The 25,197-nt window shown below is 46.5% G+C and overlaps 1 protein-coding gene and 3 non-coding genes across 4 annotated transcripts; 2 read left to right on the top strand and 2 right to left on the bottom strand.

Annotated features, from left to right (window-relative positions):
- Positions 1-6,979: 6,979 nt before the first annotated feature.
- On the top strand, positions 6,980-13,987 carry Eral1 (Era (G-protein)-like 1 (E. coli)). The gene is made up of 10 exons (NM_022313.2): positions 6,980-7,286; positions 8,974-9,101; positions 9,469-9,546; positions 11,084-11,130; positions 11,312-11,373; positions 11,529-11,641; positions 11,724-11,972; positions 12,736-12,885; positions 13,003-13,083; positions 13,189-13,987. Exons 1-10 carry the CDS (start codon positions 7,004-7,006, stop codon positions 13,309-13,311), a joined length of 1,314 nt encoding a protein of 437 aa, NP_071708.2. The 5' UTR covers positions 6,980-7,003; the 3' UTR covers positions 13,312-13,987.
- Positions 13,988-14,121: 134 nt separating this feature from the next.
- On the top strand, positions 14,122-14,193 carry Mir451b (microRNA 451b). Its single transcript, NR_105850.1, has one exon. It is a non-coding gene; the product is annotated as a microRNA 451b (primary transcript).
- Positions 14,122-14,193, bottom strand: Mir451a (microRNA 451a). The gene has a single exon (NR_029971.1). It is a non-coding gene; the product is annotated as a microRNA 451a (primary transcript).
- Positions 14,194-14,292: 99 nt separating this feature from the next.
- On the bottom strand, positions 14,293-14,358 carry Mir144 (microRNA 144). Its single transcript, NR_029556.1, has one exon. It is a non-coding gene; the product is annotated as a microRNA 144 (primary transcript).
- Positions 14,359-25,197: the final 10,839 nt, after the last annotated feature.

Here is a 25,197-nt window from a genome sequence, read left to right as displayed (position 1 = left end):
AATAAATAAGCTAAAAGTCAAACCTTTCTGGCTTTATTCATTTTTTTTACCTTTTTTTTTTAATTCACTTTACATCCTGATCTCACCCTTCCTCTCTCTTCTCTTCCCAGTCCCCTACCTCAGAGAAGGGGATCTCCCCGTGAGTGCCCCACCCATCCACATCCTCTTCCACTGAGGCCTAACCAGGAAGTCCAGTTAGGCAAGGGGATCCAATGGCAGGGAACAAAGACCAAGACAGAGCCCGCTCTACTTGTTAGGGGAACCACATGAAGACTAAGCTGCACATTTGCTACAAATTGGGGAGGGCTGGAGAGGTGGTTCAGTGGTTAAGAGTACCGACTACTCTTCCAGAGGTCCTGAGTTCAATTCCCAGCAACCACATGGTGGCTCACAACCATCTGTAATAGGATCTGATGCTCTCTTCTGGTGTGTCTGAAGTCAGCTTCAGTGTACTCATATACATAAAATAAATATACTTTTAAAAAAATGTGTAGGGGGTCTAGGTCCAGCCCCTGCATGCTCCTGGTTGGTAGTATAGTCCCCGTGAGCTCTCGTAGACCCAGATTAGTTGACTCTCCGGGCTCTGCCTGATGTTTGGCTGTGGGTCTCTGCATCTGCCTCCATCCACTGCTGGATGAAGCCTCTCAGGAGACAATAACGCTAAGCTCCTGTCTGCAAGCAGAGCAGGGCATCATTAATAATGTCAGGGGGTGGCTCTCTCTCGGGATGGATCCCACATTGGGCCAGTCATTGGTTGGTTATTCTCTCAATCTCTGCTCCAACTTTATCCCTGCACATCTTGTGAGCAAGACAAATTTTGGATTGAAGTTTTTCTGAGTGGAAAGATTTCTGGCTTTATAATCAGTAGACAGGTCAACCAAAATATAAGGGGCAAACATATTTAAACCTTCTGTTTTAAACTTTGTTTTATTTTTATTTATGTACTGTTTTGTTTTGTTTTGTTTTTGTTTGTTTGTTTTGTTTTTTTAGAGACAGGGTTTTATTTATTGGCTTTTAGAGACAGAATTTCTCTGGGTAGAACTGGCTGTCCTGGAACTCATTTCATAGAACAGGATGGTCTTGAACTCAGATATTCACCTGCCATTGCCTCCTGAGTCCTGGGATTAAAGGCATATACCACTTCGCCCTGGCTTCAAACATTTACATTTTCTGAAGAAGAAAAAAAAAAAGTTCAATGCCTAAGAATGTAACTCATTGGTAAATCGTTTACCTAGCCTTCATGAAGTCCTCTGTTCTGTTTCCAGCACCAAATAAAACAGACATGATAGTGTGTGACTGTATTTCCAGTACTTAGAAATAGAAGCTAGGGCCAGGCAGTGGTGATGCATGCCTTTAATCCCAGCACTTGGGAGACAGAAGCAGGCAGATTTCTGAGTTTGAGGCCAGCCTGGTCTACAGAGTGAGTTCCAGGATAGCCAGGGCTACACAGAGAAAACCTGTCTCAAACAAAACAAAACAAAACAAAACAAAACAAAACAAAACAAAACCAAAAAACCAGAAAAAGAAGCTAGGGCTAGAGAGATAGATGGCTGCTTCTGACGTTAAGAACACTGACTGCTCTTCCAGAGGTCCTGAGGTCAATTTCCAGCAACCACTTGGTGGCTCACAACCATCTGTAATGTGAACTGATGCCCTCTTCTGGTGTGTCTGAAGACAACTGTGGTGTACTCATAAATAAAGCAAATCTTCATTTTTTTCTTTTTTTGAGACAGGGTTTCTCTGTATAGCCCTACCTGTCTGCCTGTCCTGGAACTCACTCTGTAGACCAGGCTGGCCTCAAACTCAGAGATCCGCCTTCAATTCCAGCTCCTTCCAGAGGTCCTGAGCCATAAAGTACGGGATACCCACACAATCCACAGAAGCAAAAAGGCTAAATAACAAGGAGGGCTCAAGCAAGGATGCTTGAATCTCACTCAGAAGGGGAAAGACAAGTTAATTTACTTCTAGAAACCAAATATTATAGCCCGGCTTAAATTAGAGAGAGAGAGAGAGAGAGAGAGAGAGAGAAGAGGAGAGGAGAGGAGAGAAGAGAAGAGAAGAGAAGAGAAGAGAAGAGACGAGACGAGACGAGACGAGAAGAGAAGAGAAGAGAAGAGAAGAGAAGAGAAGAGAAGGGAAGAGAGCGGGGCATGGTGGCGCACGCCTTTAATCCCAGCACTTGGGAGGCAGAGGCAGGCGGATCTCTGAGTTTGAGGCCAGCCTGGTCTACAAAGTACAAAGTGAGTTCCAGGACAGCCAGGGCTATACAGAGAAACCCTGTCTCGGAAAAGCAAAAAAAAAAAAAAAAAAAAAAAAAGCAAAAACAAAACAAACAAACAAACAAACAAAAAAAACGTAGAACATATATAGCTCAGTAAATGGGCATTTGTCTAGCATCTAGGAGGTCTTAGGTTCAATTCTATCCATCACTGTGAACAGAACACAGAATCCTTTGAGCTCAATCATACACCTATAATCCCAGCACTCAGTAAAGACAGAAGGAGCTGGAATTGAAGTCAATCTCTACCTATTCAGCTATACATGAAATTATAAGCCAGCATGGGGCATCATCTCAAATACATAAGCCAGTGTGACACCTGGAAGGTCAGGGAGAAGGAAAACCAGACAAGGAAACGAGGGACAGAAGACACAGCACAACTTTATTGGGGGAACACATAGGCAGACAGGAGGGTCTCTGTAAGAATCTGCCAAGTTACTTCCCACTCACAAACCGAGGTAGTTCTGAGGCAGAAAGGGAGTGAGTGAGAAAGAGGTTTCCTCTCAGGCCTCAGTTAATTATTGGTAGGAGTGACCAGTGAGTAGGGTGTTTGTTGAGACAAAGAAGATCTCACCAGGAAGCCTTTGCTGACATAGAACTAGCTATGTAGACAAAGCTGTTGAAACTCAGAGAGAGATCCACATGCCTTGTATTAAAGGCACAATGCTTGGCTCAGTTGGAAGTCAGTATTAGGTCATCAATAAATATCTTTCCGTGAGTTCCAGGACAACCAGGGCTACACAGAGAAACCCTGTCTCAAAAAAAAAAAAAAAATCACAAATAAATAACTAAAAATAAAGAATAGCAAGACAAGTTAATTTACTTCTAGAAACCAAATATTATAGTTCCTGGAGGTGCTATATGAAATGGTCTGTCTCTTGCAGGGGCATATGTCTCTAATTTCAACACTTAGGAACAGAGACAGGAGGATGTCCTCAGGTTAAAGGCTAGTACTGAGTGAGTTAACCCAGACCCAAAAGGACATGCATGGTATGTACTCACTTATAAGTGGATATTAGCCATAAAGTACGGGATACCCACACAATCCACAGAAGCAAAAAGGCTAAATAACAAGGAGGGCTCAAGCAAGGATGCTTGAATCTCACTCAGAAGGGGAAATAAAACAGACATCAGAGGTGGAGGGAAGGAGGGAACTGGGTGGGAGAGGGGATGGGAGGGGAAGGGTGGAGATCAGTTGTGGGAGTCGGGGTGGGGGGGTGGGGGGGGAAGTGGAGAGTGAAAGGAAATCAGAGACTGGTGAGGGTGGGGCCTGCAGGATGATATCTGTAGGACTTGGGATGGGGGAGACTCCAGGGAGTCTGAGAGGAAGTCCAGCTGAGACTGCTAGCAGTTGGAGATAAGGAGGCTGAAGTGACCACCTCCTGTAGCCAGGCAGGAATCCCAGTGGAGGGATAAGGACACCAACTCATCCACAAAACCTCTGACCCAAAATTTGTCCTGCCTATAAGAAAGAGGCTCACCCAGGAGCTGCCAAACATTGGTCAGAGCTCAGAGAGTCTTGGAGAAGAGTTGCGAGAAGGGTTGAGAGAATCGATAGGGATAGGGACTCCACAGGAAGACGAACAGAATCAACTAACCTGGACCCTTGGGTGCTCCCAGAGACTGACCCACCAACCAAAGAGCACACGTGGGCTGAACCTGACTCCCCGCACGCACCCCCTGCAACATATGTAGCAGATGTGCAGCTTGGTTTTCAATTGGGTTCCCCTAACAACTGGCAAAAAGACTATCCATGACTCTGTTCCCTCCCTGTGGATCTTGTTCCCCTAACTGGGCTGCCTTGTTTGGGCTCAGTGAGATAGGATTGCTCAGTCCTGAAGTGACAGGGTAGGTTGGTACCCATGGGGGAGGGGGATAGGGGGAGGGGCTGTTTACGGGGGTGGGGACTGGGCAGAGAGGGGCTGCAATCGGAATATAACGTGAACAAATGAATAATAAATAATAGATAAATAAATAAATAAACAAGGGGAAAAGTGAGTTCCAGGTCAATCTATGAAAACAGAAAAAAGCTGGAGAGAGAAAAGGAAAAGAAAAAAATTTATTTGGAGATGTGGGAAAAATTTTCATACTAGTTGGGTCACCAGTAGTACAAAACCTAACAAACAACAGGCTGGAAAAAAAAATGGTTTAGTTCTTTTTTTTTTTTTTTTTTTGATTTTTGGTTTTTCTTTTTTTCTTTTTTTGAGACAGGGTTTACTCTGTGTAGCCCTGGCTGTCCTGGAACTCACTCTGTAGATCAGGCTGGCCTCGAATTCAGAAATTCTCCTGCCTCTGCCTCCCAAGTGCTGGGATTAAAGGCCTGCGCCACCACACCCAGCTTGGTTTTTGTTTTTTTTTTTTTTTTTTTTTTTTTTTTGTGACAGGGTTTCTCTGTATAGCCCTGGCTGTCCTGGAACTCACTCTGTAGACCAGGCTGGCCTTGAACTCAGAAATCTGCCTGCCTCTTCCTCCCAAGTAAGGTTTAGTTCTTAATAGCATGTGTTCAGCTTACAACTCCTATAACTCCAGCTCCGGGAAACTGGACGCCTCTGGCCTCTGGATCCCTATACACATGTAGCACATGTGCTCATGATTATAAGTAAAACAAAACAAAACAAAAACCCAGCTGAGCTTGGTGGCACACACCTTTAGTCCCAGCAATCAGGAGTCAGAGGCAGATGAGTTTCAGGCAGGCCAGGACTGTGAGACCATGTCTGGAAAAAACAATAAACCAAAAAAAAGTATAAATCTTTAAAAACCAAATATTTACTTTGACACTTTGATTCATTTCCCTTAAAATTTTGTCAGCCCTGGGATTTGTCTCCATCTGTTAACACCGAAGTCTTTAGTATGTATTCTTTGGCTGACTTTGCAGTATGCAATTTATCTACTTTTGAGTGTAGGGGACAGTCTCACTACGTAACCCTGATGGCCTGGCAATTGATATGTAGCTCTGGCTGTCCTCAAACTTGCAGAAATCTTTGCTTTGGTATCCAGATTTCTGGTATAGCCAGAAAATACTACCACACCCACTCACTCACCAAGCCTGAACAGCAACTGTTCTCACCAGTTTACCCATGTCCCCCGCCATTTTAAATTTTTGTTTTATTTATTCACAAACATGGTCTTCCCATGTATCTCTGACTTGCCTAGAATTGACTAGGTAGACCAAGCTGACTTCTAACTTGCAGAGATCATCCTTCTTCTGCCCACTAAGTGCTGGGATTAAGACAACATCTAATCTTCCAGGTTTCTCAACCTACCCTTACCCGTTTTTTTTTTTTTTTTTTAAATAAATCTTTTTTTTTTTTTAAAGATTTATTTATTTATTATATGTAAGTACATTGTAGCTGTCTTCAGACACTCCAGAAGAGGGTACCAGATCTCGTTACGGATGGTTGTGAGCCACCATGTGGTTGCTGGGATTTGAACTCTGGACCTTCGGAAGAGCAGTCGGGTGCTCTTACCCACTGAGCCATCTCACCAGCCCCCCTTACCCGTTTTTTAAGACAAGTATTCATCCCAGGCTGGCCCTCAATATCCTCATCCTTTGGCCTCCACCTCCTAAATGTTGGGGTTACAGGAACGCTCCATCACATACAGCTACCTGCTTTTTTTTTTCTTCTGCTCATTTTCCTTCAGTAAGATTTAATCTCAGAGCCTCGAGATTTAATCTCGAAAAAAAAAAAAAGCTTTAATCTCAGAGAATAGATAGGAGTTGATATTTAGAGAGGTAAATACAGTCTGCTACTCAACAGGAATGTTTACCACAGAACCACCCTTTAACTGAGGTCTAGACACCAAAAAGGTGCAGACTTCACAAAGCAACCTGTGCTGACTAGTTTTATGATAACTTGACACAAGCTGGTGTCATCTCAGAGGACGGAACCTCGATTGAGAAATTGCCTCCATAAGATTGGGCTGTAGGCATTTTCTTAATTAACTGTTGATATGGGAGGCATTGTGAGTGGTGCCACACCTGGGCTGGTGTTCCTAAATGCTATAAGAAAGCAGGCTGAACAAACCATGAGGAGTAAGCCAGTAAGCAGCATCCCCCTCCACGGTCTCTGCATCTACTCCTGTCTCCAGGTTTCTGCTTGGTTTGAGCTCCTTCCTTGTCTCCCCTCAGTGGATTGTGAGTCTAGACATATAAGCCAAATAAAACCCATTCTTCCCCAAGTAGCTTTTGGTTATGGTGTTTCATCACAGCTATAGTAACCCTAAGACTGCCACGCCCAGCTAAAACACAGCAAAAGAGGAAATAAGAAAGGATCCTGCAGGGTTGAGGCTAGAAAGCACTTAAAAAAGAAAAAGAAAAAAATCTAGTGAAATGAAGCTTAGAGCCCGTTCCCATGCCCACGCCCACTCCTAGCAATAAGAGAGTTTCTCCTCTTAAGCCGCTAAGAGGAGCTTCTGCGGTATGGTGTCCCGAGGAATGTCATTAGGAAGACATGGTTTAAAAGCTCTTTACACAACTTTGGCAGGAGGAGAAATGATGTGTTTGGGAGTCCAAGACGACTGTTATACTCAGGCAGGAAACACAGCACAATTTTGCCTTTCCTTAGCCTTTGGATACCGTCTTTCCCTCCGCCTCCTAGGGTATCCCTTGTTGTAGAATGGAGATTCTGTTTGGGCCGATCTAGCTTTCTTCCACTCGTTGGTCCGTGGGCTTCTCGGTCCAATCGCGTCGCGCTTCTGATCGGTACCAGGGTGCATTGCGGCAAAATGGCTGCCCCCAGGCGGTACTGCGCTGGGCTCGTTCGGGCCTTGTTAGGGGCCCGACAGGTGGGTTCGCATGCAGGGAGGGAATGGCTTGCTCCGCCCGGCTGTCTTCTAGGTAACCAGGCGAGGTGCGTGTCCTGTGTCGTGGGCTCCACTTTCTCTGGTCCCCTCCTGGCCTCGGCCTCTAGTCGTTATGGTCAGGACTCCGCCTTGGACCGTATCCTTGGATTTTCTCAGCCTGACAGTTCGTTGGTTCCGAGCGTCCCCGCGGTGTCGGTGCACAGAGGTAAAGGGTCCAGCTATGTTAGTTACAGGTGTTTGGTTCTATGACATGTTTTGATGTGTAGCCCAAACCAGCTTGGAATTCGGATCTTCCCGCTGCAGCCTCTTAAGTGTTGGGATTACAGGTGTTGGCCATGACCGGCCTCTGATGGTTTTAGCAGTGGAAATCATGTATCGTAAGTAAAATCCCTCTGCCTCTAGAAATAGCAGTTTAACTTCTCATTTAATAAAAAATAAACCTGAGCCCAAGGAGAGGCGAGTGGAGAAGGCTGTCAAAGAGTTTGAAAGTGAGGGTCTGTGAAACAGACGAAGGCTCTTGTTGCTTGACAACCTGAGTTCAGTCCTTGGAACTCATATGGTGGAAACTGAGACCCAGACAGTTTTGCCCTAACTACCATAAGCTCCCACTGACACACAAATAAATAAATATAGCAACATAAAGAGTTTTAGGAATGTGAAGAACCTAGACCCTCTGTTGGTTACAGTCAGTCATTAGTCAAGGCAAAGTTGTCTCCCTCAGTCCTCAATGCCCAGCCTGTGTTTTTTTTTTCTCCCATACAGTTGTCATTTTGAAAAAGAAGTTATTCATAAATAGTTAATGTGATTCCATATTACATATGAAAAAAAAAAAAAACAAGAGACTTAGAGAGTTTAGGTAACCTAATGATCAAGTAAGCTCAAATGCCAAACTATTCTCAAAGTTAAGAATGGGTTGGCTTCTGCCAAGCCATTACCAGGTCCTCAAGTCCTCATCAAGCAGTATAGACCCAATACGTGGATCTTGAGCCCTATCTACTTGGTTTAATCCTAAATTAAGTCAGGCCTTATGGTGCATGCCTGTAGTCCCTACACTGAGGAGGTGGAGGTGGAAGATCTGGAGAAAAATTTCAGCTCTGACTGTGGTACCCTATGCTGCTATGAAGGTACTGCAAAATGTTTCAATCTCTCCTTATGATACTGCATTGCAAGTAACAGTGCCTAGTCTCCTACCAGACTGTAGTCCATGCTTCTTTCAGGGTGACATTGAGACAGAGTTTCACTCTAGACCAGGATAACCTGGAGCTCACTATCCCCAGCCTCCTGCATGTGGGGATTTCAGGTTCGAGCCACCACATCCATTTTATAAAGTGCCGTTTCTTTGGTATCATTTAGTGTGGTGGTTTTGTTTTTTTGAGGCAGGGTCTAGTTATGTAGCCCAGGTTGGCCTTGGTCTCAAAGGAGATCCACTCTTTTTTAAACCTCTTTTTTTTTTTTTTTTTTTTTTAAAGATTTATTTATTATATGTAAGTACACTGTAGCTGTCTTCAGACACTCCAGAAGAGGGAGTCAGATCTCGTTACGGATGGTTGTGAGCCACCATGTGGTTGCTGGGATTTGAACTCCGGACCTTCGGAAGAGCAGTCGGGTGCTCTTACCCACTGAGCCATCTCACCAGCCCCTCTTTTTTTTTTTTTAAAGATATATTTACTTATTATATGTAAGTACACTGTAGCTGTCTTCAGACACATCAGAAGAGGGCATCAGACTTAGAGAGGTAACCTAATGAAATCAAGTAAGCTCAAATGCCAAGCTAGTCTCAAAGTTAAGAGTGGGTGGCTTCTGCCTGGGGTGCTCATCTTTTATGTTGACTGCTTCCTTAGTTATCAGAGATGAGTATCCAACCTATCACTCCCGTTCCCATCCTAACACAGATGAGCAGAATCTACTCTTGGTGCACACTCCCGACATGCCTGAGAATCCACGGGTCCTCCGCGTGGTCCTCCTGGGAGCCCCAAATGCAGGGAAGTCAACACTTTCCAATCAGCTGCTGGGCCGTAAAGTATGCTACAGATATCTCATCTCAACCTCTACACCTCCCTTTTAACACGTTATTTTCTGTATATGGGTGTTTTGCCTGCAAGTATGTGTACTGCTTGTGTGCTTGGTACCCACAGAAGCCAGAAAAAGGTGCTAGATCCTCTGAAACTGGAGTGACAATTAGTTGTGAGCCACCACTTAGGAACTGGGAGTTGAACCTAGGTCCACTGGAAGAGAAAGTAGTTCTGTTATCCACTGAACTATCTCTCTAGCCCTCTATACCCATCTTTTTTTTATTTTTTTATTTTTTCCATTCACTTCTTGCTTTTCTTTTATGGATGGCCTGGGAGAGATCTGGGGTCTCATTGGAACCTCTCTCTTTCTGGAAGGTGTTTCCTGTTTCAAAGAAGGTGCACACCACTCGATGTCAAGCTCTGGGGGTCATCACAGAGAAGGAGACCCAAGTGGTAGGTACTTGCAGAAGTTCTGCAAACAAGATAGTGAAACCAAACAATTAGCCTTTAAAAAAAATTACCTGGTAGTGGTGGTGGCTCATGCTTTCAATCCCGGTTCTTAGGAGGCAGAGGAGGCAGATCTCTGTGAGTTCAAGGCCAGCCTGGTCTACAATCAAAACAAACCAAAAACTCCTTTTTGTTTTTTTGTTTTTCGAGACAGAGTTTCTCTGTGTAGCCCTGGCTGTCTTGGAACTCACCTTGAATTTATTATCTTCCTGCCTACTCCCATCTTTCAGGTACTCAGGTACAAGAGGTACCACATACCCAGCTCTCAGTATTTTAACTTTTGGAGACAGAGTCTTACCATGTAGCCCTGACTGGGACTGAACTAAATATGTAGGCCAATCTTTCCTTTTTTTTTTTTTTTTTTTTTTTTTTTAATTTTTCGAGACAGGGTTTCTCTGTATAGCCCTGGCTGTCTTGGAACTCATTCTGTAGACCAGGCTGGCCTCGAACTCAGAAATCCACCTGCCTCTGCCTTCCAAGTGCTGGGATTAGAGGTATAAGGCATGTGCCACCACTGCCTGGCTATTGACTTCTTTGTGCTGGGATTTTAGGAGTGTGATACCACACCTGACTAATTAAAGCAATTCAACACTGAACTCTGGTTTTGTGTGGTTTCTTTTGTGTAGTGCTGGGGAGCTAACCTTGGGCTCTTGAGTGCTACCCAAGCATTCTGCCCTTGAGCCGCATCTCCAGCATTAATCTTTCATTTATTCATGGTCACCCTCTTCCCTTGGGGTCCCATTAGCATTGAAATCATACCGAAGGATAAGAGATCTAAGATCAGTTAACAGTTTGCCCATGAAGGAAAGGCAGGATGCTGATATCAAAGACAGCCATTCTCTAACTATGTATGTTTATGCATGTCTTTAATCCCAGCACTTGGGAGGCAGAGGCAGGTGGATCTCTTATGAGTTCAAGTCCAGCCTGTTACATATAGAGAATTCCAGGACAGCCAGGACTACAAGTGAGGCCTTGGCAAAGTAAAAAAGTTAAAAAATAAAAAGCCTCTTGTGACTCAAACTCACTTTGTAGACCAGGCCAGCCTCGAACTCAGAGATCTGCCTGCCTCTGCCTCCCAAGTGGAGTGCTGGGATTAAAGGCGTGCACCACCACGCCCGGCTTTCTTTTTTCTTTTTTTTTTTTTAAAGATTTATTTATTTATTATATGTAAGTACACTGTAGCTGTCTTCAGACACACTAGAAAAGGGTGTCAGATCTTGTTACGGATGGTTGTGAGCCACCATGTGGTTGCTGGGATTTGAACTCATGACCTTCTGAAGAGCAGTCAGTGCTCTTATCCACTGAGCTATCTCACCAGCCTGACTCTGCAAATTCTTGTTAGAATCCTTGAATACTTACCTAATATGAGTAAAGCCCTGGACTGAATCCTAAGACTTAAAGTGTGTGTGGCCCTTTTCTCCACTAGTCCATTAAAAATCTTTTCTTTTTTGGGGGGGCGGTGTGGGTATCTTTCTGATTCTAGATTCTGCTTGACACACCTGGCATCATCAGTCCTGTTAAACAGAAGAGGTATTAGCTATGGGGACACATGCTTGTGTGTTTGTTGGGGGAGGGGTGATTTTTTTAAAAAGAGGAGAAAAGGGGGAGGGGATATTTGTTCATAGGAGCTGGAAGTTTTCCCTTTTATCTACCATTCCTCATAAGAACTGACCAGTCATAAGCCTTCCTGACTGATACATTTGTTCTTTAGGCACCATCTGGAGCGCTCTTTGCTGGAAGATCCATGGACGAGCATGGAATCTGCTGATCTTGGTTAGACTCAAACTAAAGATCTGAAGCCCTATTAATGGGGCCTTTCATTCCTGGGAGTTTGGGAGCCGAGGTCTGGCTGGGGCCCGTAGCCAGGAACTTGTCGTGGGTCAGGAGGAAGGTTACAGATATCCTTTTGTCTGTCTGCCACCTTCTAGTTGTAGTTCTTGTGGATGTGTCAGACAAGTGGACCAGGAGTCGGCTCAACCCCCAGGTGCTGCAGTGCTTGACCAAGTTCTCTCAGGTCCCTAGCATCCTCGTCTTAAACAAGGTAAGGACTGCCCACGTGAGAGAGTTTTCCTTCCAGAGTCCCATGGCTCTCACCATGCACTTTGTTCATCCCGCATGTCCAGGTAGATTGCCTGAAGCAGAAGTCAGTTCTCCTGGAGCTGACAGCAGCCCTCACTGAAGGTGTTGTCAATGGCAAGAAGCTTAATATCAAGCAGGCCTTGCGCTCACGCTCCAGCACCCACTGCCCTGGCCCTGAAACTGAGGGCCCAAATGCACACTCAGTGAGGAACCCTCAGAGAATTGGCTGGCCCTACTTCCAGGAGATCTTCATGTTATCAGCACTAAACAACAAGGATGTGAACACATTGAAGGTCAGTTAGCCTTGCCCATAATCCACCACTTCTACCATGTTACGATAGGCCTCATCCAGACCAGCCTGATATCCACCGAGATCCTGTCTTTTAAAAGACAAAACAAAACTCTGGCTCTGGTCATTTATGTTTGTAATCCCCGAATTTGAAAGGCCAAGGCAAGAGAATCAGGATTTCAAGGTCATTTTTAACCACATAGTGAATTCAAGAATAGCTTCAGTTACAATGAGACCCTGTCTCAGGAAACAGAAAACAGCCAGGGGTGGTGGCACACAGCTGTTATCCCAGCACTCAGGAGGCAGAGGTAGAAGGATTACTCAGTTTGAGGTCAACCTGGTTTCCATTGTGAGTTCTAGGCCAGCCAAGCAACATAGAGACCAGAAACAAAGTTAGGAATGTATCTCAGTTGGTAGAATGCTTGTCTCGTGTGCTGGATTCAGTATCTAGCCCCACATAAGCTGGACACACACGTGGGTGCACACCTGCTACTATAGCATTTAGGAGATAGAGACAGGAAGATTGGAGGCTCATTCCCAGCCTGGACAAACGAGGATGGACAAGGCCAGCTTGATCTGCCTGAGATGCTCTCTTAAAGGTGTTTCAGTCAGTTGTGGCAGCTCGCCCCTGTAGTCAGCTACTATGTAGTAATTTTAAGGTCAGCTTGGGCTACATGAGGATGGGTCATAGCCTTTTCCTCCTAGAAGCATGCATAAACAAATGTTCTGATGGGGGTTAAGAACCTACTCTTCCTTTGTTCCCACAGCAATACCTTCTGACACAGGCCCAGCCAGGACCCTGGGAGTTCCACAGTGGTGTGCTCACTAGCCAGACACCCGAAGAGATCTGTGCCAATAAAATCAGAGAGAAGCTCTTAGAGTACCTGCCTGAGGAGGTGCCCTACGGTGTGCAGCAGGTGTGGGCAGAGGAAAAGGACACAGTGCCTGTATACCAGGCACACCCCTGGAACAGTTGGGTACCAAGAGATACAGAGATGAGCCTGCCTGATTAGTCCTGATGTCTCCTTATACAGAAGACAGTGATATGGGAGGAAGGACCAAGTGGAGAGCTAGTGATCCAACAGAACCTTCTGGTGCCCAAAGAATCTCATGTGGTAAGTGAGGGATGCTCAGAGAAGGGTAGCAGTGTTACCCATGGCCTCTTCCCCATCTGTGAGGCCAAGAGCAGAACCATGTGCCTCTCTTTTCACTACTTGCAGAGGATCCTGATTGGTCAGAAGGGCCTCTTGATCTCCCAGATTGCACAGGAGGTGGGCCGGGACCTCATGGACATCTTCCACTGTGACGTTCTCATCCGCCTCTCTGTGAAACTCCTCAAATGACCATCCTCTGTTGCTTCTCCCAGTGGATCCCTGCTCAAGCTGCTGGCAGAGTCACTGACTAGAACTACCCCTGTCAGAGGGGTCTACAGGACTGGGAAGGGCCATGGACACTGACTGGTTTCCATTGTGAGGGACCCATAGCTACAGCTGCATATGTAGCAGAGGATGGCCTAGTCGGTCGGTCATCAATGGGAGGAGAGGCCCTTGGTCCTGTGAAGGTCCTGTGCCAGCCAGCCTGGCATTGCCGAGTCTGCACAGTGCTTGCCCAACCATGTTTCCACTTAGCTCAGTTCTCGGGGCGTTCCTCTGCCTAGGGTCTCAGTCAGTTGTATAGGATACATGCTGAACCACACCCTAGAACCCATGGTTCTAAGTCATGTCCACCCCGCTAGCATTGGAACCAAACTCTTGCCCTGAGTTTCCAGTTGTTGGTAGGAACACAATTTTTCTCTTCTCCCCCAAGTTCCTCACCTTGAAGTTGCATAAGGACCCGTGTTTCCTTTTTCTTTTATTATTATTATTATTTTTTTTTTTGAGACCGGGTTCTTACCCTACAACTCTGACTGGCTGGCTATCTCTACATAGATCAGGCTAGCTTTAAACTCACAAAGGTCCTCCCATCCCATCCAACCACCCAGCCTCGGATGCTAATAAAGTTAAATGACAAGTGCTCTTATTCTTATCTTTTATTTCTTTGGCACAGTGAAGAGGAAAATGTACCCTTTCCCCCAACCCCATTCTCTTGTCAGCCTGGGTGTCCTTTTCTTCCAGCAGTCTGCTCCAGGGTCATGAGCTCTTCTTGGCACAGTTTGTGGGAGCAGCAAGAGAACCGTTACCATTACTAAACTCAGTAATGGTAACGGTTTCCTCGCCATTCCCAAGTGCCACAGCTGTCAGCAGGCTTGATTAGGCCGAGCAGTGAGCCCGTGTACTTCTGCATCTCTGCTGCAAACCAGGCAGGCTCTGGAGGTGGGGTACCCAGACTAGTACATCATCTATACTGTAGTGTCTCATCACAAACTTACAGTATATGATGATATCCCAGCCAAGGTCCTGGAGGAGGAGGTGAGCAGCAGGCCTGGAGTGAGCCAGGGGATTGGCTCAGGGTCAGTCAGGGACACCTAAGTCCCTACCTCTGCTCCTCCACTTCCCTCCCAGAGCAGCATCTCCCTGATCCTGTGGTCCAGGATAACCCCAGGTGGCTTAGAGAAGGAAGCTAAGGTCTACTCGGGTCTCTTAGGGATCCAGAGTTACAGGCAGAAACGAAGTTGTGAGGCAGGAGCTTCCCTCTGGGCAGACCTATAAGCAGGCTGACAGCCACTCCAAGGACTGCTTACCTGGAGCTGGAGTGGAGCTGGAGCCTCGTCCAGGGAATCCTCTGCACAGGGAGAGCCTGCCTTGTCTCTTCTCACTCAAGCAGCTTGGCTTTTAACCCTCTGGCCCCTCCCCTGGGTGGGGCACGTTTTCCCGGGTTCTAGAAGTCCCTGCTTCTTAACTCTTTGCCTGCTGGCTTCCTGAGACAAGCTGAGGCTTGGCTCCCTTTTTGTTTATCTTCTGCTTAGTTTCCTGTGCTGGGAATGAAACTGAAGGCTGAAGATGCTAGCCAAGAACCCCAACACTGACACTACACCGCCACCCTGCCTCCCGTCTTCTAAGTGGGTGACCATTCACCCCCAACCCCACAAAGAAGGTTACCTGCCTACCCCACTGGGCTAGGAAAGAGAAAGACCCTCACCACGTCCTTCAGGGCTTAGTTGTTCGGGCCTCGCTGAAAGGTCCCAGTTTGTTGTGGGTGATGATGGGAATGTTAGTTGAATCTGAATAGGACAGGGAGGTCCTGGCAACTGGACCTAGATGGAATCTATCTGGGAGCAGGCTCCATGTACCCTCAGCCTGACTCCATCCCTAGGCTTTGACTCTGTTTGAGCTGGGTGGGCAGAGCTGAAGCTTGCAAGCCACCTCTGGCAAGGTCCGTGGACAAGTGGGCCTCTGCTGGGAAGCTGAGGAGCACCTCAGCCCCCAGGCCTTGTGGGAGCCAGTGTAAGGGCCGGGGCATTTCATCAGAGCTCAAGACACAATGAGAGCCTGATATGTTTGGGTCTCTCCCTGTGGAGAAGCAGAAACTTGTGCTGAGACACTCCCCACAGCTGAGCCTCTGCTATTTAGACCCTCATTCTGGGGGATGTTCCGCCCCCTTTCTTATCCTAGACAGTCTGGTCTGTTTCTTCCTTTGAGGGTGGGGGGTGAGGGGTGGTGAATGGGAGTGGGAGGAGAGACCTAACCTTCGGTTCTGTGGAGGTGTCTATTTCCAGCATTGCTCCACCTCTGCCATGCCTGATCTCCCCTCACCTAGTTAGCACTGTCAGGTCCCTAAGTGTCCCTGCCACAGGGACGCTTCTCTATCTATTCACTCTTTAATTTATTTATTTATTTTTTTTGGTTTGGTTTTTCCAGACAGGGTTTCTCTGTATAGCCCTGGCTGTCCTGGAACTCACTTTGTAGACCAGGCTGGCCTCGAACTCAGAAATCCGCCTGCCTCTGCCTCCCGAGTGCTAGGATTAAAGGCGTGCGCCACCACGCCCGGCCTTTAATTTTCTTTAAAGACACATCTTATGTAGGTATGAGTGACAGTGCTTTTATTATTGTTTCTTTGTTTTGTCCTGAGAAAGGATCTCACTGTGTATCCCTGGATGGCCTGGAACTTTGTATGTAGCCCAGGCTGGCCTGGAACTTAGAGATCTGGCAGCCTCTGCCTCCTGAGTGCTTGGGTTAGAGGTGTGCAATATCTTGCCATGGTCTCCTTTTATTACTGAAACAGAATCTCATGTGGCCTCACATTCTATTTTCCTTTGTTTGTGAAGATGGGCTTTCTCTGTAGACTTGTGTCCTGAAACTATAAACCAGGCTGGCCTTGAACTCACAGAGATCTGCCTGCCTCTGCCTCTGATTGCTGGGGGTAAAGGCCTGTGCTATCACCACCTGCTCAAATTCCATTTGTAACTGAGGATGGCACTGAACTTCTGAGCTTCCTGTGTCTGATTACTGAGTGCAAGGGCTGCAGGCCTTCACCACTATGCCAGGTTTCTTCAGTGCTGAGAATGGACCCAGAGCCTTACGGCTGTGAGCAAGCATTGGAACAACTCCACTGCACCTCCGCCCTCTGCCCCTCTTTTCACTTTCTGTTTTGGGTTGCTCAGGCTGACATTGAAGCTAACTGTATAGTTTAGGCAGCCCTTGATTTTTTTTTAATCCTCCTGCCTCAAGCCTCCCAAGTAACTGGCATTACAGGCCTTTGCCAGCAGGCTGACTTGCATAAAGTGCTTTTACAAGGCACAGATGCTAGCCACTGGAGTTCAAATAAGCGAAGGCCCAAGTCTGCTCTGCTACCCACAGAGGACCACAGGGAAGGCAGGCTTCTGTTAGGCATCTGAAATTCTGTCTTTCTCTGTCTCCCCTCCTTCCCTCCCTTTTCCCATCCCTCCCTCTTGCTTGCTTGCTTGCTTTCGTATGTGTCTGAGTTTGGCCAGGAATTTCCTGTATAACTTGATCCTGCTTTCACATGCCAAATTATAGGTAGGCATCTGCCTTCATTCCATGCTCCCATGGAATATTCTTGAAAACACTTTGGAAACCCTGAGAATGCCCTGCATTAGCAGTGACAGGCCCCGAGTGGCAGTCACAGCTCACTACATCCAGCTCTGTGACTTAGAACCAAACTTAGCCTCTGTTTCCTCAAATGTAAGATGGAGCTCTTGGTGTCCTCCTTCTGGGGTGATGGTGAGGGCCAGCACACTGCAAATGTGCCTCTTGTCTCTCCTTCTCTTTGCCTCATTAGCTGTGTGGCTGGTGGCAAGTTGCTCTTCTCTGAGCTTCAGGAGTACTGCATGGCCCAGCAAGCTGTGGGTCACAGAGGTGAGAAAATGTCACCATCAGTGCTCTGGCCATGTCATCTCTTGCCTCCCTTTCATTTCTTGTAACCCTCCAAAGCCACCTCTACTCTAGGAGCCACAGACAGCCAAGCTCCTTCCCACACCAGGGCTGCCCACTGCGCTGCTCAGGCCAGACCCCAGGGTGAGTTTGAGAGAAGTGAGTGTTCCTGGGAGTAGAGGGCAGAGATATCTCTACCAGCCAGAGAGCCTGTGGCCGTGGCCTCTAACTGTGGGTGGGGGCTTCTGCAATCAGGGTGTGGAGCAGGAACAGAGTCTGGGCCTGGGCAAGATAACCTGGGATCCCCGATACGCTGACCACTATCAGGGTAGCAGCCTAGCACGTGCTTATCAGGCCTGCAGGGGCCAGAGCAGGACCTGGGGCCACTTTCCCCTCCCAAGTCTGCCTTCCCTGATGGTGGTTTTTCCACTTCTCTGACTCCCTAGCTCCCTACGGGGAAATGGAATGGAGTCCCTCTCCCTTTCCGGGAGTCATATAATAATGGGAATGCATGGGGTAAGAAAATGAGCCCCCATTCTAACAGGTTTTGGCCCAGACTGGGGGTTTCATGTCTTTGAGACAGGGTTTCTCTGTGTAGCCTTGGCTGTCCTGGAACTCACTCTGTAGACTAGGCTGGCCTGGAACTCAGAAAGCGGCCTGCCGCTGCCTCCCAAATGCTGGAATTAAAGGCCTGTGCCACCACTGCCCAGCTGCTTTACTCTTAATTAGGTTTTGTTTTCCAGAAGTCTTTGGAGTAAGCTCAGCATTTTGACGCAGGGTTGTTACTCTAGCACCTGGGAGGAGGAGGGGGGAGGGTCAGAAGCACAAGGATATCCTCAGCTGCACAGCCAGGTGGGGGGGGGGGAGGGAGGGAGGGAGAGAGAGAGAATGGTGTAATATGCCTATGTTCCCGGCACTAAGAATGCTGAAGCAGGTCGATTGCCACAAGTTCAAGGTCAAAGTAGGATCCATAGCTATTTCTAGACCAACCATGGGGGCACGAGAAGACCCCATTTAAAAAAAAAAAAGCAAAACTTAAGTCCTTGGATTATGGACTACAGTATAGAGTGATAGAGTATGCTAGCATGTGCAAGGCCTTCAGAACTACCTATTGCACCCAGAATAAAACAGGCATGGTGGAATATGCCTGCTATCCTGGTACTTGAGAGGTAGAGGCAGGAGGAGCAGGAATTCTAGGCCAGCCTAGGCTACGTGAGACTGCCTCAACAAAACAAAATTCAGAAACAACTAACAAATAGAGTGAGTGGAATTAAGAACAGTCAAATCTGGGCCTGCAGTCTCAGCATTTAGAGCATGCACTGCAGAGAGCCCCAGCTCGGTTGCTAGCAACCTTGTCAGATGTTTCCTCTTACTCCAGGGGACCCTGATACCTCCGGGTTTTGAGCACCTGTACCCACAAATGCACTTAACTACATAGAGACATGCTCACATGTACATAATTAAAAAACATTTTAAGAATCTACTAGCAGCGGGCAGTGGTGGCGCAGGCCTTTAATCCCAGCACTCAGGAGGCAGAGGCAGGCAGATTTCTAAGTTCGAGACCAGCCTGGTCTACAAAGTGAGTTCCAGGACAACCAGGGCTACACAGAGAAACCCTGTCTCAAAAAACAAAAAACAAAAAAAAAGTAAGAGCCTAGTATCAATCTAGGAGCTAGCAGGTATGAAAAGAAAAAAAAATACAAAAAACAAAAACAAAAAAAACTGAAGGCCTGTAGTATAGCTTAATCCCTAGTGTGAAAACAGAAATCAAGAAAAGATAGAGGGAAAGGATTTGGCCTGGGAGATGGCCCAAAAGCCACACAAGGCAGCTCACAAACATAACTCAGCTACAGGGATCTGACCCCTCTTTGGGAGCCTACAAACATGGCACACACACACACAGACACACGCATATTTAAAAAGAAAACTTTTAAGAAACTGGAAAACGGCTGGGTGGTGGTGGCATACACCTTTAATTCCAGCACTCAGGAGGCAGAGGCAGGCAAATTTCTGAGTTCAAGGCCAGCCTGGTCTACAGAGTGAGTTCCAGGACAGCCAGGGCTACACAGAGAAACCCTGTCTTGAAAAAAGCAAAACAACAACAACAACAACAACAACAAAAGAAGCTGGAAGACTTCCCTAATCCCAAACTGTTCATGTGGTTGGTAAATGACAAAGGGGAACTTGCCTGCTTATCCCACCTGAGGTCCATCTTTACTACTCGGTGACACTTCCAACCCTTGGCACTTCCCTGAGTCCAGGCCTTGGGTCTTTCCTTGTTGTCTTCAGCACCTGTTGCAGTCATATGACTCCTGGGTATTTACAACTACTCTGTGAATGGCCTCAAGTTGGGTTCGTGTCTGTGGTTCAGGAAGTGTTCAGAGAATGCCTTACACGGAACAGATGCCACCCTGAAGACTGTGCCCCAAGTCTTCTCACATCCTCAGCACGTTCCCTCTTGGCTCCTGAAGCAAGTCTGCATGTTGAATAGTGTTCCTTGATGCTCCTGGAGCTCTTTCAGGGAGTGGCTCGTAGGCATGGCTTTCCTGAAAGGGGTCCTGCCAGTGTCCTTCAGTCTTCATGAAGACTGCATGCCACCTTTACAGTGGAAAAGCTGAGGCTCATGGGCATGGCTGTGCATGACAGTAAACCAACTAAGGATGTAGGGCTCCAGCTCCGTGCTTAAGGATTCTGCACACAAACTCACTGAGAATTCAGCTGGTCACGTGTGTTTCAGAGACAAGAGAATCAGACCTGAATTTTACCACTTGCCATATTAGGACTGATTGTGCGTACACTGCTTAGTTCATCTCTCTGTGCTTCAGTTTCCTTGCCTATGAGGTGAGCATGAGAATAGTTCCTCCTCCTTCCTTGGGAAGATTCTGTGGAAGGCTGTGTGGAAACGCCTCTGAAGAATTTCATTCCTGTCTCTCTCATTTCTATTTCCTCAGATTCCACTCATCCACCTGACCCCTGCCGCATGGTAGGGAAGCACTCGACAACTGAACTACATATCCAGTCTCAAACCCTTCTCTTCCGTTCTCCCTTTAAAACCTTGTGTGTGTGTGTGTGTGTGTGTGTGTGTGTGTGTGTGTGTGTTTATTTTGTTTTGAGTAGCCCAGAGTGGTTTCAAGCCATATAAGTGGTTGAAGCTGATCTCTAGTTTGGGATATTCCTGCCTCCATCTTCCAAGTGCCAGGAAGTATGCCCTCCCACTGGGTCCTGTTCTCTTTCTGAACTCCTGCCGGCTTGTGAGCCGCCCATCTTGACACTTGAGATCACAGACTGTCCATGGCTTGAAGCAGAGATTTCAGTTTATAGGGTCAGGAAGTTACACCTTAGGGTTGTCATGTGCTTCTTGACCACCATCCAGGATGGATAGAGTCAGATGGGACAGCATGGCTTTGAACCTGTCAGGATCTGAGGTTTTCTGATACCTGCTAAATGGCTCTGACCCCTGTTCACAATCTTGGAGTTTTGGCTTCTTCATCAGAAAGTCAAAGTGCCTTCCTTTCCATAATTTTGTGAGGTTCAATAAGATCATACAGGTGAATGCTTCTCACCTCCAGCCTGGCTGTGTACAGTGCAGCTCACCAAACACCAGGCTCCTTCCCTCTGGCTTTTCAGTGAGCTTCCCCTATTCATTTCCAATGAGGCATGTAGCCATGGGCCCCTGTGCTCACTCCCATACCTGCAAAGATGTGTGCTATAGTGTGTGTGCCTCTTGCACACCTGCATGGACACATGAGGGAAGGATGGACGTCACCACCTCCTTAGGCCTGTTCATCAGCTCGAGTTCTTGTTCTTGGGATTAGTAGGGACCCTGTGGTGTCTACTCTCAAGCCATGGCCTCTCATCACTAGTCACAGCACTAAAGGTAGTTATTCAGTATGAAAATCCCCAGAGAGTCTGAGTCCCTGCTTTTGAAAGCAGATGCTTCCCGCCATCAGCTAGGAGGTTCTTCTCCCCACCCCCTTCTTGCTAAGACAGCTTGCCTGCTCACAGCTGCTCTGGAAGAGATAGGCAGTGTGGATTATCAGGCCAAAGGAGGCTCCTGATGACCCACCCCAGAGGCACGGATTCCTGCCCTCTTAACCCTGTTTGTGCCATGCCCTCAGGCCAGTGTGGATACAGCAGCATGGAGTGGCTGTCAGCATATTGAACCCTCTCCTGTCCTTCACAAGTACATGAAAGCCCAGAGTATGCACTGGGAGACTGCTCTGGGGTTATGGTTCTGCTGTCTCCACTCTGAGAGTCCATTGGTCCCATCACAAGCCCAAATCATCCCTTCTTCCTCACAAGCATCCTTCAGAAGTAGGGCTCTGTCTCCTTGTCTACCATCTTTTCTAGGCTACTTTGGTAATCTTTCCTGGCTAGTCATTGTTTTTGAACAATCTAGATCAAATGGTCAAGCTAGACTCTGTTGAGCCCTGTTCTGGCACACAGGCCTAAAAGACAGGAGCTTCAAGTCTGGGGTTCTGGGTTTAGGTCCTGGTTGAAAGTGAGCACACACTCACTGCATCTTTGTGTAAGCATCTTCCCTTCCATGTGGCTCAGGTTCTTTTGTCCACTAAACAAGGGCGGTAGTAGTCTATTTTCCCAGTGTTAACTAGAGATTAAAGGAGTAAAACATTTAATTAGAGCCAGAGTGGTGACATACACCTTTGATCCCAGCACTTGGTGGGACAAAGGCAGGTAGATCTCTGAGTTTGAGGCCAGCCTGGTCCAGAACAGCCAGGGCTACACAGAGAAACACTGTCTTGGGAACCCAAAAAGACAAACAAACAGTTCTTAGGTTCTTTTATTTTTTTTCATAGTTGTTTTAAAAATTAAGTTTTTTGAGCTGGGAGTGGTGATGCATAACTTTAATCCCAGTACTTGGGAGGCAGAGCTCTGTGGCTGGCCTGGTCTACATAGCAAGTTCTAGGTCAGCCAGAGTGACAATGAAACCCACTTCAAAAGAAACAAAAACAAAAGAACCCCCCCAAAAAACAAAACAAAACCTTGTTTTGAGGGGCTGGAGAGATGGCTCAGTGGTTAAGAGCACTGACTGCTCTTCCAGAAGTCCTTAGTTCAATTCCCAGCAACCACATGGTGGCTCACAACCATCTGTAATGAATCTCCAGTCTACTATATCTGATGCCCTCTTCTGGTGTGCCTGAAGACAGTGACAGTGTAGTCACATTCATAAAACAAATAAATTTTTACAAAATTGTTTTGAGGTGTGTATGTGCTTATACGTGTGTGGTACATGCACATGTGTACGGGTACATTCACCCATGCAGGGAAGGGGAAGATATTTGGTGTCCTACTCTACCACTCTCTGCCTTAGTCCCTTGAGCCAGGGTCTCTCATATAACTGGGAACTAGGTTGAAGCAAACCCCAGTGCTGGGGTTACAGGCTTACAGTGTGTGAGGCTATCAGCTTTTGATATGGGTGCTGGGAATTCAAACTCAGCCCCTCAGTCTTGCTCAGCAGGTACTCTTACCCACCGAGACACCTACACAGCCTATGTCTTCCTTTTTTCTTTTCCTTTTTTGAGATAGGGTCTCAAGGATGGACTTGGACTTTCTGTGTAGCAGAGTATGACCTTGAACTCCGTCCCAATCATCCTTTCCTCAAAGTATGAGGATTACAGATGTGCACCACTAAGCTTGGCTGGCAGATTGTTTGTGTACTATTTATTTCTGAGACAGGGTTTCTCTGTGTAGCCCTGGCTGTCCTGGAACTCACTCTGTAGACCAGGCTGACCTCAAACTCAGAGATCTGCCTGCCTCTGTCTTCCAAGTGCTGGGATTAAGGCGTGCACCACTACTATCTGGCTTGTATTACCACTGCCTACCCGGCAGCTCACTTTTTATTTTTTAAATTAAAAAAAAAATCTATTTTCAGCCGGGCGGTGGTGGCGCACACCTTTAATCTTAGCACTTGGGAGGCAGAGGCAGGCAGATTTCTGAGTTTGAGGCCAGCCTGGTCTACAAAGTGAGTTCCAGGACAGCCAGGGCTATACAGAGAAACCCTGTCTCAAAAAACCAAAAAAAAAAAAAATTATTTTCATGTACATTGGTGTTTTCCTGCAAGTATGTCTATGTAAGGGTGTCAGATTCTCTGGAACGAAAGCTACAGACAATTGTGAGCTGCCATGTGGTTTCTGGGAATTGAACCCAGGTCCTCTGGAAGAGCAGCCTAGGCTCTTAACCACTCAGCCATCTCTCCAGCCCCGGGCAGTTTGTTTGTTTTGTTTTTTTGTCTTCTGTTTTTTGTTTTTTGACACAGGGTTTCTCTGTGTAGCTCTGGCTGTCCTGGAACTCACTCTGTAGACCAGGCTAGCCTCTAACTCAGAAATCCGCCTGCCTCTGCCTCCCATCTGCCTCCCGAGTTCTAGGATTAAAGGCGTGTGCCACCACACCCGGCTTGGGCAGTTTGTTTGTTTGTTTATTTATTTACTTATATAAATATTTTTAAAGATTCATTTATTTATTATATGTAAGTACACTGTAGCTGTCTTCAGACAATCCAGAAGAGGGAGTCAGATCTTGTTACGGATGGTTGTGAGCCACCATGTGTTTGCTGGGATTTGAACTCCGAACCTTCGGAAGAGCAGTCAGGTGCTCTTACCCACTGAGCCATCTCACCAGCCCAGCAGTTTATTTTTTAATTAACACTTTTCTTATTGTGTTACCAGGGATGGAACAGAGCTGGTATGTGTGTATGTGCCAGGCAAACTTTCTACCACTGACCCCCTTATCTTCTGATCTTTATTTTATTTTATTTTACTTTTTGGTTTTTGGATAGTTTGGAGTTAGGAATTTATTTATTTATTTGTTTGTTTGTTTATTTATTGGTGTTTTGAAACAGGGTTTCTCTGTGCAGCCCTGTAGTCCTGGCTGTCTTGGAACTCAATCTGTAGACCAGGCTGGTCTTGAACTCAGAGATCTATCTGCCTGTTTCCCAGAGAATCCCTGTCTCGAAAAAACAAAAAACAAACAAACCAAAAAGACATGGTATTCCAGGCTGGTCTTGGTGGCACACAGTTGTCATTCTTAGAACTGTGGAGGGAGAAGAGAGAGCAGTGGTTCCAGGCCAGCCTTGGCAATGAGTCCAAGGTCATCTTGAACTACTACTGGAGACCCTGTCTCCAGAAAATAAAACCACACAAAAGTAGTATTCCAGTGAATAAAACCGAAGCTATGTGTATATGACATAGTTTCAGAGTATCTCTTCTGCCATACTCCAGTGACCTCACTAGTGAGACCCACCTGAGCAGCTTGATGGGAGAGAGGCATGAGTGAACTCTACCTCCAGTTGGAAGGATGTCAAAGTCTTACTGTAAAAAAGAGCATGTGGGTCAGAGGAGATTGTTGCCACTATCTTTGGAAAATGCAATCTGCCACATACATTTTCATTTATCTATTGGTCATTCTGTGCCCTGCCTGTCACTTGCTTTTATTATTATTTTTTATATGTAGGATATATATTTATTAAGTGAAAAAACATTTATTATGTGCATTTGTCTACTGAGTTATCATTTACCTTCTTTATAATTAAAAAAAAAAAAAAAGAGTTTCCTGGATGGTAAGGAGGATTGTTGTTTGTTTTAGGAGTTATATAAAACTGTTTAGTTTTGTTTTGTTTTTTAAAAAGCCAAAACATGCTATTATTTCTAATTTGTAAGTGATCACTCCCCCCCCCTGCCCCCCGCCTTTTCTGGGTTAGAATGGTTGGGAATTTAATCTAGTGCCTTGGCATGCTAGGCAGTCACTCTGTCACTGAACTTCAGCCCTTCCCCCTCCCTTGCTTTCATTTTGAGACAGGCCTTTCATTTATTCCAGACTGGACTTAACTATGGAGCCGAGAATTACCCAGAGCTACTGATCTTTCTGCGTCTACCTCCCAAGTGGCTGGGATTACAGGCCTGCACCATTACTAAAGGCTTGTGAACTGCTAGAGGTTTATGA

This window comes from Mus musculus, chromosome 11, assembly GCF_000001635.26.
Source record: "Mus musculus strain C57BL/6J chromosome 11, GRCm38.p6 C57BL/6J".
Lineage (NCBI taxonomy): Eukaryota > Metazoa > Chordata > Mammalia > Rodentia > Muridae > Mus > Mus musculus.
This window is presented reverse-complemented; position numbering and strand designations above follow the sequence as displayed.